The following is an 18696-nucleotide window of genomic DNA, read 5'->3' as shown; positions in this document are numbered from 1 at the left end:
AGCCACTCCTGTGCCCTAATGTCATCTCTCCACGCCTCTTATTTCTCAAATAAACCCTGCTCCTTTCCTTCCTTTCTCCTCCCCCAAAGGCCCTTTCCAGACACCACACACTGGGACCAGCCCTCCTATCTACTGGTCACGGACAACATGGCAGTCACGGATGGCATGGCCGGTCAGAAGTTGGTGGTTAGCACACAGGCGGCGCTCATTTTATTCAGCCATGGTCAGGTTTCCACTCCCAGTGCAGGCTTTCTGGCCTGGTCCTCCTGGGATGCTCTGCACCACTGCCCCAGGCCTGTTTCCCAGGGACCTGGCTGGGCTTCCTCAGGCTGAGGGGTTGGAAGACTCTTGGTAGGCCCTGTGAGGGAAGCTTTGAGCAGCCAGTCTGAACTCCCAGCTCACCGGCCCAGAAGGGAGTTGGGGAGGGGACTCTGGTGCTGAAGGGAGGCACGGGCACTGGTTAGAGAGACTCTCCACACAAAAACGTGCCTCTACAAGTTGGCAGATGTGGCTGCTGGGTTTGTGTAAGACAGGCTGCCGCCATTGCCTGCACAGACCTGGGGGCAGAGGAGAGAAGGGATCCAGGGTGAGGGGCAAAGCTTTCCTGGGGGGCTAGCTTCTTGGGGCCCTGGGATGGCATCCTAAGCTGAGTGATAGGTCTGGGAGCCTGACAACTAACTCTCAAGGGGTTAATTCAGAGAGAGCACCTGCTGGGCACCACCGGCAGCCAGGTGACTGTAAACAGGGCCCCTCCTCCCCCCTCTGCTCCCCTTCACTCCCTCTTTTGGCTCTAGTCAGCCCCCTTGCCCTCCCTTCCTGTACCTGTCTCCCTCTAGTCTCTGCTCCTCCTGCCCAAGGAAGTGTTAGTGTATCTGTGTAAAACTGGGAGAAGGAAGGCCCAGAAAGAGGAAAAATTGGTTCCAGACAAGGAAATTCCTCTCCCCTCCCCCACCTGGAGTGGGGCCACTCCAGCCCCAGGTGGCCAAAGTAATTATTTACCTGGTCCTATAGTGAAAAGCCCAAGGGGGAGGAAGGGCCCACCCTCCCCTGGTCTCCCTGGCCTCCTCACATTGAGCTCCCCTCCCCTCCAGTCTTTCGCCCCATCTACCTTCCAAGTCCTCAGGAGACTAGTGCTCAGTCCTTATGGGTCCTGCATGAAAGTCCCCTTGGGCACAGTGCCCCAGCCCTTTTGCCTCTGGGCAACACTGTGAGCAGCATGAGCAGTGAATGCTGTTCTAGGAACGCTGGGGCGGTGTGGTGGGGGAAGGGGTGGGGGGATGGGAATGCTCCCTCTGGAAAGCTCCCCAGGCCCATCCTTGCCAGCGCCACTGCTTATTTCATGGCACCTCTCACTGCTCACCTTTCATACCCCCTGCCCAGCAAAAGCCTCTGCCTCCTTTCACCTCACCTCCTCAGAGGGGCTCCGTCTGGTACTGCCAGGGGGCACATAGCGTGCGTGGGTGTGATAGGTGGGGTACTCGCTCATGGGATGGTAAGTGTCGCTGGTTGGAAAGAGGTCCAACTGCCCACAGTTCTTCCGGCGACACTGATACACAGCCTGGGGAGACAAGCAGAGACAGGAGGTGGTGGGCCTGTGGAGTACCTTCTAGCAGGAGGACCTTGGTCGGGGCTGGAGAAGGAGCACTTACCAGGGCCATGAGATAGATGACAGCCAGAGTCACCAGAATACAGATCAGCACCAGCAGGGCAATGCCCCAGCCAGGGACCCCAGACCCAGACTGGGCAGAGGAAGGAAGTGGCACACTGTGCACTGAAGGGAAAAGCAGTAATCAGGCAGGCTCCCAAAGGAGGCGGCCTCCCCCTACTAGCCCCCAGGGTATAACAGGAACCCAGCCGCTGGAGAGGGAGGGCACCCGGGCAGCATGGCACTGGCCAGCAGCTGGGGAAGTGGCCTCACCGCTAACTTTTGAGATGGTCAGGTTGTAGCTGGCTGCTTTTGCTTCATGGTCAAGAAGCTGTTTCTTCACCTCATAGGCATCAGTGGCACCCTCTTGTAAGATCAGAACTGATTGTACCACCACAGATCCTGAACTGATCACAGAGAAATGGGCAACTCAGCCCAGTCTCTGGGTCCCACACTTCCCCCAACCATGAGTCTCTCCCCACAACTGTGACAACATCCACTCAGCCACTCAGAGTCCACACCCAGAACTGTACCTGAACTTGATATCAGACAGGCCCACAAAGTTCTGTTTATAAATCTGCAAAAACTGGGGTGAGAGGGGGAGGAATAAGGCTCAATATAAGGGGTTCAAGCATTTCCAAAGGCTTTCCGGAGGATTATGGTGATATAAGTAGAAACTCACCAGCTCAGAGATGTTTCTCTGCAGCTTCTGGTAGTAACTGCTGTTGGGATCCTCCAAGGAAGAGTTAAACTGGAGGTTCACAATGGAAAAAGACAGGAAGAAAAAGGAGAACTTCATAGGGAAAGGAGTATGACTGGGGGAGGAGTAAGGTAGTGTATGACTAGTGCTACTGGCCACAGGCCTGCTGCTATGGGTAGCAGGGGTGGTAGGAGTATCAGAGTAGTGGCTGGGAACTGAGGATGGAGTGCCCTTGCTGGCTGGGGTTGTGGTAGTCTTGGCAGAGCTGCCACTGTGGCCTGGAGTGGTTGAGCCTGAGGCAGGGCTGGTGGCTGAGGCTAAAGTAGTTGAGCCTGAGGCAGAGCTGGTGGCTGGGGCTAGGCTGCCACTGTGGCCTGGACTGGTGGTTGAGCCTGAGGCAGGGCTGGTGGTCAGGGCTGAGATGTTCCTGTGGCCTGGACTGGTGGTTGAGCCCAAGGCAGGGCTGGTGTCTGAGGCTGAGGTGGTTGAGCCTGAGGCAGGGCTGGTTGTCTGGGCTAAGCTGTTACTGTGGCCTGAACTGGTAGTTGAGCCTGAGGCAGGGCCAGTGGCCGGGGCTGAGGTGGTTGAGCCTAAGGCAGGGCTGGTGGCTGGGGCTAAATTGGTTGAGCCCGAGGCAGGGCTCATGGTCAGGGCTGAGGTGTTCCTGTGGCCTGGACTGGTGGTTGAGCCCAAGGCAGGGCTCGTGGCCGGGGCTGAGGTGGTTGAGCCCGAGGCAGGGCTGGTGGTTGGGACTAAGCTGTTCCTGTGGCCTGGACTGGTGGTTGAGCCCAAGGCAGGGCTGGTGTCTGGGGCTGAGGTGGTTGAGCCTGAGGCAGGGCTGGTTGTTGGGGCTAAGCTGTTACTGTGGCCTGGACTGGTGGTTGAGCCTGATGCAGGGCCGGTGATCCGGGTGGAGGTGATTGAATCCGAGGCAGGGCTGGTGGCCAGGGCTGAGGTGGCTGAGCCTGAGGCAGGGCTGGTGGCCAGGACTGAGGTGGTTGAGCCTGAGGCAGGGCTGGTGGTCAGTACTGAGCTATCACTGTTGTCTGGACTGGTGGCTGAGCCCGAGGCAGGGCTGATGGCCGGGACTGAGGTGGTTGAGCCTGAGGAAGGGCCGGTTGTGGTCGGGGCTAAGGTGGTTGAGCCTGGAGAAAGGCCATCAGCAGCAGAGTGTGAGTTACTGGTTATCTTCATATCATTTCTGTCAATGGAGTGGGGCACTGAGGTGCTTTGGGTAGTCAAAGGCTGAGTATTTCTGCTGTGACCTGTGTTGTCAGAGACTGTAGAAGCCATTGAAGGGATAGGGCTGGTGGCTGCTGTAAGAAATTGAGGTCAAAGGGCTGGGTCAGGAACACGTTAAAATAAGTAGAAAATACATTTTCTCGCATCCAGAGAAGTAATGCCGGGGCACTTGGGAGTAGGCGCCTGGATCAGCCCTCCTGCTGCCTCCTGGCTGGCACCCTCCTTCTTCCCATTCTCCTTGAGTGTATTTCTCCACTCACGAGATTTACCTCTCCTGACTTTCCCACCCCACCACCAGACTTCTCTTCAGGACATTGGCCTACCCCTTGGCACTCACTCTCCTGAGGGACCATCTCTTCTTAGCCCAGCCCTAGCTTCTTGTCTTTTTTGGGCACAAAATATCTCACCCTGTCTGCAATCCTGACTCTTGTGCTTCCATCTGTCAGGAAGCAAAATCCACAGAAAGGCTGGGAAGAGCACATGAACAGAGCAGGGCAGCCCCCTTCCCACCCTGTGCCCCTCACCTGTAAGCTGTAGGAAGAGCAGCAGCGAGAGGAAGCAAGGGGCCTGGGTGCCTGGTGTCATGGTGGTGCTGGGCTGGATGGGAGGGGGGCCAGAAGAGACTCAGGAAGGCGCTGCGCTGCGTGTGAGTTGGAGTGCACAAGCGCCTGCTGCTTTATACCGGTCCCCCGCCCGCCCTAGGCTCAGCCAGGCAGGTGACAGGTGACAAAACTCCGCCCCCTCCCCCTTTCCCTACCTCCTACTTCTTCCTCCTCCTCCCAACGATTCCTGGCCCCTCAGGTTGGGTACCTGGGGCTCCAATCACTCAACCTTCTGACAACTTGTTTGTTTTCCAAAAGGTCTCCCCCTTTCACCAACCACTCCCTGGCTCCAGACGGTGGTGTTGGTGGTGGTGAGGCTGAGATCTGGGTCTCCATGGCTCTAGTTTTAGCTCCAGGTGAGAAAAGGAACAGAGAAAGTGGTTAGGTCAAGGTCCTGGACAGAAACCCCGGGAGCTCACCCTCAGGAGCCCCACACCTCTGGTACTCCACTCCTGGGGCTGAGAAGAAAGGAGAAGACTTGCCAATGAGAGGTCTAGGTGCTAGTTGGGGCCCCCTCCCCCACCACTTCCCGGAACACAAGGCGCACCCTTGTAGCCGCTCCCTGTCCTGTTCCATAAGCACTTCTACCCTGAAAACCAGAGTCCCCGCCCCTGCCAGATTTTTCTTCCTTGACTTCCCCCGAGAAGGGGGCAGGGGAAGAAATTTCCACTTAAATTTGCACGTAGCCTGGTCTGCACCTAGCCCTAGGGTCTTTCCTTCCACGGGCGGCCAGCGGGCTCTCCTGCCCTCTAGCGGTCACCGGGGCCCCTGGCGGCCTGCCGCGACGCGCAGAGGGGCTGCGATGGGCCCGCGGAGAGGAAGCTGGGCGGCGCTGCCCAAGTGGGGGCGAAGGGAAGCTGGGGTAGGCAGGACCGGCGAGAAGAATTAGTGGATTGGTCAATTACGGGGGCAACGTACTGTACCCAGTATCAATGGAGGGGCTGGGAGCTTTCGGAGGGGACTCTGGGTATGCGGGAGTGTTGTCTGGAGAAAATCGCGTTAAGTGGGTGGGGTCCTGAGGTATGTGGGAGGGAAACCAGGTATTTGTGAGAGAGGACATCGGAATGTGGGAAGGGGGATGGGGCAGTTTACTGGAAGAATCACGTTTTTAGGAGGCTAAGTTGGGGCGATAGGATGACATTGCGGGCACAGAACCATACTTTGGGGAGCAAAGATATAGGCAGATGGTGGTAGGTGGGAGCAAAGTTCTCTGTAAGGGTGCGTGATTTGGGAGGGCTATTTTATTATTTTACCATAGAACTGGGGTGTAGGCCAGAGATTGGGGGGGCGTGAGAGGATTCACCAGAGACAGAGTGGGGAGCAGAACAGGCGGATTTACGGAAACACACTGCTAAGGGGAGCAGGGGCGGGACAGGAGAGGCCTGCCGCGCCATATGTAGGTGAGCTCACCGGCCGGGGATTGAACTCAGGCTGCGGTGGTGATAGCGCTGAGACTTAACCTCTAGGCGACCAGGGAGGCCACAGGCTAAGAGGTATATTGAAGGGCAGAAATATTGGGGACTAGAGAGGTGTTTGGGGAACACACTGGCACGTGGAGGTTAGGGTATAGGCCCAAGCTTAGGGTCCTAGGTTTGCGATCCGGACGGACGGAAGTAGTTACGTCCGCATTAGGAAAACAATTCTTAGCCTCGGCGAATGCAGACTGAAAACACTCGAAAAACAGTTCGGCGAGAAGGGATTGGAGGTTAGCCTGGTCAGGAGCCCACCGACCACGGTTCCCAGCCGTGCGCCGCTCCAGCTTATTAGCGCGGCTTTGTGCCGCAGCCCGCCCTGGGGGGGGGGGAATTTGGGGGGGGGAGTCCGCTGACATCAGCGCGCCAGGGGCCGGAGAGGCGGGGAAGCCCCTCCACCCGCAAGCCCATGAAAGCGCGAGTATCTAGGTGGGCGGCCCCAAAACTTCAATCCTGGCGTTGCCAGGCAACAGCCATTCAGTTCGGTTGCTGGGACACGCGTCACCATGGCGACGGCTCCGCGCCGCGCAGTCTGAGTATTTAAAGAGCAAGCGCGCGCAACGCCTGAGCGTCGGAAAACCGCCTTCCGGGGTAGCGCGGTCTCCCCGTCCCCTCTCCCTTTCCCCTTTACCATTCCCTGCACCCCCTTTCGGACGTCAGGGCCCTCTGGTCTCCCAAGTGAATTCAACTCCCCAGCGCGCCCTGGTTCTTAGGCTGATCCGACTTCAACTGGTGGTGAGCGGGATCCTGGGCCCCGGGCGGGCGGGAGGGACGGGACGCGGTGCAGTGTTGTTCTTTCCCCCGCCAATATTGCACTCGTCCCGGCCTCCGGCCCCTCCGGCCCCCCGGCCTCCCCCTCACCCCGAGCTGGGCAGCCCCAGCCCTCCTGGCTCTCGATCCCGGCTGATCTAAGATAGATTGGAGTGTCGCCGCTGCCACCGTGAGTAAGTGGGGCTGGAAGAACTTTAACCTTGCTCCGACCAGCGCCTCATACTTCACCTAACCCCTCCCCCACCATCCTTCACCTAACCCTCATGCTGCATCTTCCTCACTGTGCCCCACTCTCAGCTAAAGTTCCTCTAGTTCTCTAACTCCCATCCTGCCAGTCCTCTCCCTTACCCCCCTTCAAGTTCCTTTTTGCTTCCCACACTATTCCCGAAAATCCCTAAAATAAGCAATTGCACTGACTTAGAAAACAACGGAAACTTTATGGCAATGTGCTGTTATCTTTCCTGGGGTTAGTGCCTGAGAAATACCCCTTGAAAACTTCCCATCTCCTGAAGAGCGGGATCACCATCCATCTCGGGCTGAACTGTTGATGGGTGCCAGAGAGGGATCCTGTATTGGCAAAGAGGCTGTAGATTAGACTCCGGGGTCTCCAGGATAGACCCCAAGGCCAAAGGGTCTAAAATCAGAATTCTGAGTCTGGTGGCCACTTCTTCATACTCTGCCCTCGAGAAGCTGCCTCCGGAAGGGCTCAAAATCCTCGGGCACTGTGTCTGAGGAAGGAGAAATGATTAAGGTCAGAAGATGTGACTGTTCCAGAAGGGTAGGAGAGGTCAGGCTGATCTTGGTCTAGAACCTCACCATTGCATCTATACTGGAGATTGGACCAAATGATGTTTTCTTGGGAGAAGCAGAATACACCAAGACGCCCCCCTCTCATGGAAGTGTCAATGATCACCCCAGAATCCGCCACTAGCTGGGGTCCCTCATAGAGCTTCACCCTGTCCAGAATAGGGGTGTCCATTGGTGCTAGGGGGCCAGTGGGCACTGTGCCACCAAGCCCAGGCCTTGCTCATCTCCCAGGCCTTGCTCATCCCCAAACCCCCCCCCCTTGAGCTCAACAGGCTAGAGAAGGGAAGGGGGGAGGGAGAAAGGGATGGGGTGGGATGGGGGGGGTGCTTTTCTCAGGCCTGGGGCCCCTGGCTCTTTGTCCAGCCCCCTTTGCATCTCAAAGCACCAGCCACATTCCTAGCAAGGATTGGGTTGCCATGACAATGAGCACAAAGGACTGGGGGGTGAAGTCACCCGCTTCCCAGGCTTTAGTCCACCCCCCTTATCCCCTGTCCTGGCGCCCTGCAGCCCCAGGCACCTTAAAGGGGAATCAACCCAAGTCCCTGTCTCTGGGCTCTTAGTCATTTCCCCTCCCTTCCCTGTCATCTTCACCAAAAGGAAATGAAAATTGTGGACAAAAGGCCATGAAGTCTGGGCCTCAGTTTGTCAATTTGTTCTTCTGTAAATAAGGATCCCTTCCTGGTCAGACTCATGAGGCAGATCCAGGCTGTACCAATGAAGGGGCTGGATGTGATGTGTTTCTCTAGGATCAGAGGCTCCCAGACATGCCCTCATTTTTCAGAGGGCACAGAAAGAAATGACTTGCCCACACTGCTTATAGATCCTCTTAAGAGCAGCCCCAGAACCCAGGCTGTCTGCTGTTAGGAGGGCAGAGCCAGGGCAGCATGTCTGTGGTGAGAGGAGAGACAGAGGGAAAGGGCCCCAGTCTGGGTCCATGCTCCAGGAACTGAGTGGAGGGGAGTCCACTGGTGAGTCCCAGCTACAGGAGAGCCAGGCCTGGGGTTCTTCTGGAGGGCTCAACCCCTCCCCTCACCGAATGTAGCCAACTTGAGGCCTGTGCAGCAGCTGCCAGCGGTAGGAGGTCTTGTCACGCCAGCCCACGTTTCGTGGGTCAGTCCACAGCAGTCGTACCTGATCAGGGGTATGGCCAGTATGCCATAGGGCATTCCGGAGGTGCTCACCTGGGCCGGACACTGATGTCACTGCCTGGGGGTGGGGGGGGACAATAGCAAACAGTGAATTAACCATAGGCCCCCCAAAAGAGAGACGGCTGGTTGGTAAGTGCAGGTGGAAGAGGAAGTTGGTGGTCAGGAGGATGTTCTGGAGCCCCAGGGAGCCAACCTCCTGGTCAGATGTCTACATAAGAGGGTTCCCACTCAAGCAGTGGGGGAAGCCCTAGCCTTAGCAGGGAGGTTTGGGGGAAGGACTCTGGGTTGGGGAGTCTGGATAGCTGCGGGACCTTGAGCTGCAGCCCGGGCTGAGCAACAGCCCGGAAAGGTGTGGCCTGCCAGTACGTCTGCTCCGTTTGCTTCCACATGACCACGTAGAAGCGGCCGCTGTCCTGATAACTGAAGAGAAAGCCTGCGTAGTCATCATCAGTTACTGTGTTCACATGGAAGGTGCCTTCAAAGTCCACACCGTTGAAGGCTGTATATCCTGGTGGGAGGGGTGGGTGGGTGGGATCAAGGTCAGGGGCAGCAAAGCTACTGTTGGCCTGTTGCAGAGTGGGGATGTGTGTGAAGGAATGTCTGCTATGTGTAGCCAGCTTGCCCCTCTACCCTCTGCCCCCGCAGGTTTACTCCATTTGGAAACTATTGAACGCTTACATACCAACTGCCAAGCCGGGGTCACTGTTCATGGTCTGAACGATTTCCATGCCCTAGTGGGGTGCAGTAAAGAAGAAAGCCCTGATTAGGTGCACTACCCCACCGAGGCCCCAGCTGGTAGTCTGACCCGACAGTACCCACCCAGCCCACTGCCCTTGTACCTGGTTGAGCACAACCCAGTTTGGGTCAATCTGAGCATCACCCTCAGGATCCAGGACGACCGTCTGATAGGCCCGGAAATCTGTGAGGGTTACTTCTGCACTTTCAGGGCACACGTCCAGGGGATCAGCCACGGCATCATTGTCAAAGTCATTCTCACACACATCACCAACACCATTGCCTGGGCAGAGTAAGGCTAGACACTCAGGAAGGCTCTGCCCACTACCACCTCTTAGGCTTCTACTCCTGACCTCCCCGCCAGCAGGACTTGCCACCTCTGAGCACAGTCCATACCTGCCCAGACCCTGTGGAACCCCAGCCTTACCATCGGAGTCCTTCTGATTGGGATTTGGTATCAAGCGACAGTTATCAGGACCAGGAGGCACATAATCTGGGATGCCATCATTATCATCGTCCCCGTCACACTCATCTCCAAGTCCATCATTGTCTGAGTCCAGTTGGGAACTGTTGGGCAGCTGTGGGCAGTTGTCCTTGGTGTCCTGATGTCCATCCCCATCACTGCCCAGAAGAAGTAGCACCAAAATAAAGTCTAATGGTACCACGTCCTTCACTCTTGCTTAGGAGTGTGTCTGGGGTATACCCTCCACTCAGACCCATGCAGTCAGCCAGACGAGGTGAAGGTCCAGCAGCAGCAATGGAGGGTAGACTATGGGAATGATTTCCTGCTCAACAGTGGTGGAGAATCAAGGCTAAGCTACAGAAGGAGTTAAGAAGCTACTAGATGAAATCAGGTATCCCCTATGAGACCTTCCATCTCTTGGCGAAGACTCTACCTGTCTTCATTGGTGTCACAGACGTCCCCCACCAGGTCACTGTCTGCATCTGTCTGAGAGAGAGGGGCGTGTTCTCACCATCTCTTCTTGGTAACTTGCAAGAAGGTGACCTGACCACTTTCCCAAGTGGGGCTTCAGGCCTCCCTGGTGGCGCAAGGGGTTGAGACAAAACCTACAGGGCTGTCCGCAGCCACTGCAGTGTAAGTTCGATCCTCAGCCAGGGAGATACCCACATGGCATGACAGAACTCTCCTGCCTCGCCCGCTGCTTCCCTCAGCAGTGTATTTCAGTTAGTCGGCCTGTTCTGTTTCCCACTCTGTCTCTGGTGAATCCTCTCACCCCCTGCGGCTCTGGCCTGTACCCCAGTTCTTGTGTGCATAAATAGATAAATCTTAAAAAAAAAAGTGCTGGGGCTTCATCCACCAGTCCTTCCACCACTTCCCGGCCCTCTCCATCCCCTGTACCTGGGTGGGATTGCTTATTTCAGGACAGCTGTCACAGGCGTCTCCCACCCCATCCTCATCCCTGTCTGTTTGTAGGGGGTTGGGGACTTTAGGGCAATTGTCCAATCCGTTGGGGATACCTAGGAGACATGGGGTACAAGGCAAGGTTGTCACTAGCACATGTCATTCTCCCCCAGGTTGGTGAAGGCCCTGAGCTTTGCTCCCCATTCAGAGGATGGCTGGTCAGGAAGTCTGCTTGTACTTTCTCTTGCCCACTCCCTGCCTAGCCCTACACCCTACCTCTCATCCCATTGATAGCTGCCACAGGTAATCCTCTCCCCCAGGCTGTCTTCCACAAGCAGACCCCTCCAATTCTGACCTCCTAGCTTCTGCTTCATTCCCACCTGTATCCAAATTCTTACAAGCCTCCCAGCTATCCCCTCAACCCCAGGCCTGCACCATCCCCATCCACGTCGTTGTCACAGGCATCGCCTTCCCCATTGCCATCTGTGTCCTTCTGGTCATTGTTGGGGACATTGGGGCAGTTGTCACAGGCATCTCCAAATGAATCTGTATCTGAGTTTTGTTGATCCTTGTTGGGAAACAGCCGACAGTTGTCCTAGGGAGGGAAGGAAGGAGTCAGGCCTCCCTGGAACCACTTGGCCTCCTTGTCTACCATCACCTGCTTGATGCAATCCTATCCACCCACCCTCCATCCACCAGACATTCCACCTTGTCCTGGGTACAGGGTTTAATGCCTCCCTAGTTTGGAACACTGGGACCTGTCCTGGAGAACTGCCAGGAGTCAAGGGGGGCAGGCTTATGGGACCAAGTCCTAGATATGAGGAGAGAAGAGAAGTGAGCAGAGGGGCCTCCCTGGTGGTGCAAGAGGAAAAGTCTTAGCACTATGAAGCTATCTGCAGCCACTGCAGCATGAGTTTGATCCCTGGCCAGGGAGCTACCTACATGGTGCAGCAGACCTCTCCTGACTCACCTGCTGCTCCCCTCAGAAGTATATTTCAGTCAAACTGCCTGCTCTGCTCCCCACTCTGTCTCTGGTGAATCCTCTCACCCCCCCCCCCTGCATCTGTGGCTTACACCCCAGTTCTTGGGTGCATAAATAAATAAATCTTAAAAAAAAAAAAAAAAGCGAGCAGAGAAGCCGGAAGGGGCAGGACGCTTGTGAGCCACCTCAACATTCTTGATCCCATCCCCATCGGCATCAGCATCACACTGGTCCCCCACACCATCATTATCGGCATCTTCCTGCCCAGAGTTGGGTGTCAAAAGGCAGTTGTCCTAAAGGTCGGGGTGAATATGGATGGATGAGTTCTGGTCAGCCCCACCTGAGCCTCTCCCCTGCACACTCCCCAGCCTGCACCCCGCACCTGCTTGCAGTGTTTGTTGTTGTCCATGCAGGGCAGAGCCTGGTCTGGATAGCCATCGATGTCTGTGTCAGGCCCACACACGTTCCCATTCCCGGCCCAGCCCACGTTGCACTGCAGCAACAGAGGATGGGAGTGACAAGTGGGCGAGGGCCACCTCTCAGCCCCCAGCCCTTTCTCAGCTGCAGGCTCTGCTCTTAACCGACCAGTTTCTGCACCCAGGTCTGCCTCCCTTTCCCATGAAGACCCCCATTCCAGTCCCGAAATGTGTTTATCACTCCTACCCCCTTTCCAGAATCTCCCTTTCCCTTCCAAGCTCCAGGCCTAGCTCACCGAACAGGACACCGCACCGTTGCGTTCAAACAGACAGTGCGCATGGACATGACAGGGGCTGTGTGCTGGGCTGTGGCAGCTCCGGGCTGGAACGCAGCCCTGGCTCTGGTTGCCCAGGAAGCCCAGGCGACAGGGACCACACTTGAAAGAGCCCTAGGGGTAAGGAAGTGATGTGTCAGGAAGGAGGATCAGCCTGCCCAGCACCTAGAACCAGCACTGCCCCATCCTGGGCATGTAGGGTGGGCACCCACAGCTGTGCACCAATGGTATTCGTTAACTCCTTTAGGTTCTCCTGACAACCTTTCTAAGTGGGTAACAGCTCCATTTTTCAAATGAGGACTCCAAGGTTCAGAAAAGCTAAATAACTTGCTAGAGTCACAGCTCAGAGGGGCAGAACCAGAATTCCAAATCAGGTCCATGTGGAACACCTACTATGTGTAGTGTGCTAGGGGAGGGGCAGGCGAGGCAGGAGATTTGAAGAGGGAGTGCACCCCCCACTCCACAGACACTGGGGCATTCAGCTCACCACTGTGTTGGTGCAGATGGCGTTTGGGTCGCAACCGCCATTGTTGCCATCACTGCATTCGTCAATGTCGCTGCAGACCTGGAGGGGCAGAGATTTTGGGTTGAGCCAGACCTATGGCAGTTGCGGGGCGGGGGGGGGGGAGAGGGGTGAGCACACTGGTGTGGCCTCATTGGTGAAAATTTACATGAAGCCCAGACCCAAACCTATGCAAAGCCATCAGGTGAGCCCATTTATCATAAGGGCCCCATGTCCCACTCAGAAGTCCCTGGCTGCTGCCAGCCAAGCTCTCTTGTCCATACACTCGACCCAGCCTGACCTGTTTGCTGGCCCGGGCGTAGTCAATGCCCACACCAGACACCTGTGTGCCTTTGTAGCCTCGAGGACAGGCCTCACAGTGGAAGCCTGGCATGGTGTTGATGCAGTTGGAGCCCGGGAAACAAGGGTCAGCGTGAGCGCACTGGGGACCAGAGGAGGAAGAAGAGGTCAAGCCCTGGCCTGTGACCCTAGAACCACTGCTGGTTGCTCCTGGTTGCCCCCGCAGATGTCCCTTCCCAAACTCAGTGAACTCTGATCCCTCACCCCACATCCCTCTGGAGTAACTCCTGCCCAGCCATCTCCCACCCACCTACCCCTGCCCCAGCTCCTTCCCTGCGTGGCGCTGAAGTCTTTACCCCAGGCCTTCTGTCTCTCACTTCCCTTCTGGTCTTTGACCTCACCAAAACTCCAAGTTCCTCTGCATAAGACAACATTTACCCCACTTTCTTGGACCCTCCTGATTCCCTTACCCCAACTTTCTATGCCCTTCCAGATGCTGCCCTCCCCCACCTCATTGATGTCAGCGCAGTGGGTGCCATTGCCCTGCAGGCCTGGAGGGCACGGCCCACAGCGGTAGCCAGGGTACTCATACACTTCCATGCAGTCCACGCCTCGGAAGCAGGGGTTGGGGCTGCAGTGGGAACGCTGCTCGTGGAAGCCTAGGGAGTGGGCACAGAGCCACCCAGAGGTCACATTCCAGTCCCTGGCAGTGGGAGCCCAAGCCATGGTGTGAAGAGTACAGAGATGCCACCCAGAGCCGCCCTCCTCTCCCACTCACCGCACACCTGACACTCCATGATGGTGTTTCGGATCAGGGACATCTCCTTCACCTGGTAGAAGCACAGGGAGGAGTTGGCCCTTGGCATCTGCCACCCACCCCTGGATCAGTGACACCCCTCGCTGGCCCACTCAAACCTGATCTCGGATATCATCCCGCAGCTCCACCAGGATCTGGTTGAAGAGGGTGAGCTGGGTGACCAGCGCCTTGGTCTGCTCCCCTGTCAGAGCCCAGGTATGGGGAGGCTTAGAACTGGGCACCAGCCTTGGTCCCACCTTGGGTAATAAGTCAGCTTCTGCCACTGCTGCCCACCCTCCACCATTAAACCTCACACAGTGCTGGCTGAAAAGGACATAGTCTCAAGCAGTGGCCAAAGCTTGGGCCTCCCCAATCTTACACCCCTTGAACTTCATAGTAGCCTACTCACCTAGGATGGAGTGGAGCGCACTGGTCACTGGAGAGAAGAAAACAGGATAAAGATGTGAAGAGGGGCCTGCTATGAGAAGAGGAAGGGGACAGGAGCAAGGGGCTGGAGTCTTGGAATAAAATGGGGTGTTGGACGGTAGGGCAGAGGCGACAGGCAAGTGGCATTATTCTTTTCCCTGGGTGAAGGACCCTCTAACGGAGTTGTCAGATGGTCATGACCCAAATCCTCCTGGATCCCAGGAATGGTGATGGCAGAAGAGATTCAAATGAGCGGTGAGAGCCTCCCTGGTGGCGCAAGGGGTTAAGACACAGCACTATGAGGCTATCAGCAGCCACTGCAGCACGAGTTCAATCCCCGGCCAGGGAGGTGACCCACATGGCGCAGCAGACCTCTCCTGTCTCGCCCGCTGCTCCCCTCAGCAGTGTATTTCAGCCAGTCTGCCTGTTCTGTTCCCTACTCTGTCTCTGGTGAATCCTCTCACCCTCCGCATCTCTGGCCTGCACCCCAGCTCTTGTATGCATAAATAAATAAATCTTAAAGAAAAAAAAAGAGCGGTGACCCAAAGCAAGGCCAGGACCCCAGTAGGTTGCATTGCCTCCCAAGCTTCTACCTCAAGAGTTCTTTCCTTGAAAATTCTGACGGAACTGGGCATTTTATGCAGTAACAGCCTCTGAACATCACTGTCAGAGAGACCAGGCAGATAGATGCATAATACTCAGAGAAGTTGCTGCTGGATGGGGCCACCAGTGGAAGCTAAAAAAGACCCAAGACCCTCCTCTCAGTTAACCAAGGCCAGGCCATGCATTTCCTCACAGTTCTGCAGAATAATCTCCTCCCAGATAATTTTTTCTGGCCTTCCATCCTTCAGGCAGGATGACCTGAACAGGGAGATTTTTTAGACCCACTTCTTGGGACAGCCGTATTAATGGAGAACATAAAATCAGAGATTAAGGACGTTTGGGGTAAGTGGGTTGGAAGCCTCAGGATAGGTGAGGCAAAGGAATGGGTGTTAAGAGGAAGGTCAAGAGGATGGGAACACCAAAGACCACAGGATCTGTTAACAGGCGTCCCTGTGTTACCTGCACTGTGGATTGTCTCGTCCCCCTGGAAGGGACACTCACTCAGGGCTCCAACCTGGGCCATGGAGCCACCCAGAATCATCTTCATAGACTCCACAAAGCCCTTGATGGGACAGGAGCACAGTCAGGTGGGGAATAACTATGAACTCCTCCTACTGGTACCAACTCTGTTGCCACAAAAATGCAAATGGGTCCTCCCTCCCTGTTCACCTGCATCCTCGAATAAGCCTTCTGTCCAGTCCTAATCTCCAGCCCATTGACCTCTGCTGGGGGAATGGGGGCCAGCGCTGGGAGGCTGGCGTGCTGGTCGCCCAATCTGCAGTCCACATAGAGCTGCAGGGCAGGGCTGGGTCGGGATGGACCTCGGAGACGCAGGAGAGCTGTGTGCGTGCGCCCATCGGCCAGGCCTGCTTGCTGAAGGTTCACTGCATGGACTTTGCCATCCTCCCGTTGATACCGCACCAGCACTGCCCAGGAGGAAAGGTCAGTATGGGCACGGTCCTCCCCACCATTTCCCCCTAAGCCTTGGGTCAGCTGCATCTCTGGGCTATCATCCCTTATTTAGCAGGTCTCTCTCAACACCTTGTATGTAATAGGCGCACAATAAATGTTTTCCAAGTTGGATTAGAGACTAGAAATTTCTTGGTCTGCAATGGTATTAGATCACTCTCTCCTCTGCCAGGGCAGAAGCTAGCTCTGTACCCACTGAAGTGTCCCAGAGATCTGAGGGGCATTCTATACCACTGCTGGGACACAGAGACCTCTCCCTCCCCCCAGGCATTCCCAAGTATAGCATCTCATCCCCACAACCAGGCCTCACCCTATTATTTGGTCTCCTGAGGCACTTCCTAAATACCCGGTACGATGTGGCCCCTGGGAAATATTAAGAGGGGTCCAGCAGTGGCGATGAAGGAGTGCAAGGGAATCACCATTGCAGGAAAGGAGATGCCCACCAATCACCTTTGTTGATCTTGCCCACAACAGAGGCCTCCAGCCATCGCGTGTTGTCCTGGCGAGAGTAGAGGCCAAAAAGGACACCACCCTGCTTGGGGGGCAGGCGGAAGGTGGACAACAGGTAAATGTCCCCAGCAGCGAGCAGTGCTGTCCGGATCTTCTCTGCCACAGCTACCATCTGCCGGGACTCACCCACTGTCAGCAGATCAATCACTGGCAGGGCAGAAATTGTTAAGGTCAGAGACAGGGGTCAAATACCTGTCCTCTTTCCTGAGCCTACACTGTACCCACCCCTCAAAACTGCCAGGCAGCATGAGTTACTAAGACTGAAATTCAGCCCTTGTTGCTATCAGAGGACAAGGCATCTGTTGCCTTCCTTCCCCCTCAATATTTCCTACTGCCACCCTCTGGGAAGCAGCTGGCCTGAGGTTCGACGGGAAATATAGAAACAGCACCCTGCACACTTGAGATGCTCCCACCAGGTGGCGTAAGGGAGTCACTATGCTGATCCCAGGCAGGAGTGTCACCTGGTGCTCACAGAGCAGAAATGGGCAGGCAGTTTCTCTTTACACGGCTGGGTTTGGCTCCTTCCACATCCTAATGCCCTTCCTCCCATCCTGGGGGCTAAGCACATTGACTCTGGATGAGAACTGCTACCCACTGAGGGCTCCAGCCCTCCCACTGTCTGGCTCTCTCCCCAAGGAAATGTAGGACCCAGCTTCCTTAGCCTCCCATGTCCAGGCCAATCTGTGGTTTCCCTTCCAGCCAGCGAAGAATCTGTGCCTGTGTCATCTGGTCCCGCTATCTCTCCTACTACCATGGGCCTGTTCTGCTACCAGACCTCCAGGAGAGCCCAGATCTCTTGGTTGCTACCTGACCCCGTCCTTGTGCAACCAGAAAAGCACCCCCCGACCCGAGGGGCAGACCTAGGGGTTCACACAGTGTACCCACCTTCTAGCTGTTCTCCCAGACCTCAGGATGGCTTTGGCTGCTCACATTCCAACCAAGTCAGGCAGTCCAAGCATCCAGCACCTGAGTCCTATACCCAGGCCTTATGCGGACCCTGGCCAGTTCCCGATGACCCACCATACTGTGAGTCCACCCCCCACAGGACCATAATTTTACCAACTCTCCCCTCCTGCTCAATTTCCTGCTCCCTGTGACTAGGGAAGGAAGCAGAGAGGGGTCTAAGAGGATGGGGCTGGGCTTACCCTGCAGTTCCTGACTGGCAGATGCGAAAGTGCAAAGGAAGAGAAGAGCCAGGGCCCCTCGAAGTTCCTGCGTCTCCATGCCGCCTAGCCCGCTCACTACCCCTGGCAGGCAGGCGGCTGGGAGGGGAAAAGGCTAGGCGGAGAGAGCAGGAGAGGGGGGCGGAGGGACTGGAAGGGGGAGTTGAAGGGGGGGGCCAGCAGGAGGGTGAGGGGGGGCTGAAACAAAGAGCTGCCAATCACCCAGGAGACATCCCCAGCTCAGGGAATCAGGGGCTCTGGGAAGAGTCCTGGTGGCCTCCCTGCCTCCAGCCTCTTCCTAACCGTGCTGTCCCCCAGGTGCCTCCCTCTCTCCTGGCACCTCATTGTTGGGGACCATTACTGAATGCTACTGTTTTCTGGAAGCTACATTTGGGAAAGGCAGGAACCCCTGGCAGGGGCAGCACCAGACAGTGGGCATTATTCCACAGCTGGCATGAGGGGATGCCAAGGGAGTGGCAGAAACTAGCTGGCTATAGTACCCAGGGAATGCCCACATGGCAAGAAATTTGCTGCTCTGACAGAGCAATAAGTACTCTTTGTTAGGGTGCGGTCCCCTGGCATGTGCCTGTTGCCTCCATTTTCCCTCATTCCTAGGAAAACTTGGGAGTCTGGAGGAAGTCTGAACAGTGGTCAGTGAGGTCAGAATGAAGAAATCAGGGACCAAGAGTCGGGCACCAGGGACAGTAGACCAAGAGGCAAGCCAGGGGCGTGGTGAGACTGGGAGCACTGGGGGTACGGGCAGACAGGCCGTGACCCGGATGAAGGCGGGGGGTGGGGGGCGGCTCTGTTCCCGTTACCAAGACAACAGTCCGCGAACCCCATCTCCCCTCCCCCTCCCCAGGCCCCAGCCGGGCTTCGCTCCGGCCGCCGCCACCGCCCCTGTTTTGTTTCCATGGCGACAGGCGGCGCAGGGCCGGCTCCAAGCATAACGTGCTGTGGAAAACATGCGGCTCGGGGGACCCCCCCCGCAGCCCCTGCTCCGGGCCGAACCCTGAGGGGCCTGGGAGCAGACCAGGCCACGTGAAGATTTCCGAAAGTTCCCAGAATAGGCCCAAGCGCACAAGATCCCCTTCTCCTGGGCTGGCCGAGCCTCCACGGGTTCGGGGCTCCTCTCGGCCGAGACGTCCTGACTCTCCGAGGCGCCATGACCCTCCTAGGCTGTCGTGGGCGCGAGCCCCTCCCCCCTTC

The 18696-nt window shown here is 56.6% G+C and overlaps 2 protein-coding genes across 11 annotated transcripts; both read right to left on the bottom strand.

The window, feature by feature from the left end:
• Positions 1–175: 175 nt before the first annotated feature.
• Positions 176–4430, bottom strand: MUC1 (mucin 1, cell surface associated). Of its 8 annotated transcripts, XM_037500491.2 has the most exons (10): positions 4398–4430; positions 4112–4184; positions 3611–3661; positions 2328–3490; positions 2179–2231; positions 1919–2052; positions 1650–1771; positions 1409–1558; positions 823–882; positions 176–557 (listed from the first exon to the last, which is right to left on the bottom strand). In XM_037500491.2, the coding sequence occupies exons 2-10, from the start codon at positions 4170–4172 to the stop codon at positions 492–494; spliced, it is 1860 nt and encodes a 619-aa protein (XP_037356388.1). In that variant the 5' UTR covers positions 4173–4184; positions 4398–4430; the 3' UTR covers positions 176–491. The 8 variants fall into 8 exon arrangements, with proteins under 8 accessions (XP_037356388.1, XP_054547811.1, XP_054547814.1 ...); XM_054691836.1 differs by having other exon boundaries at positions 2328–3661; XM_054691839.1 differs by having other exon boundaries at positions 2328–3658.
• Positions 4431–6633: 2203 nt separating this feature from the next.
• On the bottom strand, positions 6634–18344 carry THBS3 (thrombospondin 3). Of its 3 annotated transcripts, none has more exons than XM_037501263.2 (23): positions 17470–18344; positions 16265–16471; positions 15515–15771; positions 15305–15407; positions 14226–14252; positions 13936–14018; positions 13799–13850; positions 13531–13679; positions 13022–13162; positions 12706–12783; positions 12180–12332; positions 11850–11960; positions 11653–11760; positions 10921–11080; positions 10483–10601; positions 10019–10071; positions 9550–9743; positions 9227–9405; positions 9070–9118; positions 8699–8895; positions 8273–8445; positions 7249–7388; positions 6635–7160 (listed from the first exon to the last, which is right to left on the bottom strand). In XM_037501263.2, the coding sequence occupies exons 1-23, from the start codon at positions 17546–17548 to the stop codon at positions 7102–7104; spliced, it is 2871 nt and encodes a 956-aa protein (XP_037357160.1). In that variant the 5' UTR covers positions 17549–18344; the 3' UTR covers positions 6635–7101. The 3 variants fall into 3 exon arrangements, with proteins under 3 accessions (XP_037357162.1, XP_037357160.1, XP_037357161.1); XM_037501264.2 differs by lacking the exon at positions 17470–18344 and adding an exon at positions 17210–17446 and having other exon boundaries at positions 6636–7160; XM_037501265.2 differs by lacking the exon at positions 7249–7388 and having other exon boundaries at positions 6634–7160.
• Between the last annotated feature and the right edge of the window lie 352 nt (positions 18345–18696).

This window comes from Talpa occidentalis, unplaced genomic scaffold (assembly GCF_014898055.3).
Source record: "Talpa occidentalis isolate TD23 unplaced genomic scaffold, MPIMG_talOcc4v2.1 talOcc4.9, whole genome shotgun sequence".
Lineage (NCBI taxonomy): Eukaryota > Metazoa > Chordata > Mammalia > Eulipotyphla > Talpidae > Talpa > Talpa occidentalis.
This window is presented reverse-complemented; position numbering and strand designations above follow the sequence as displayed.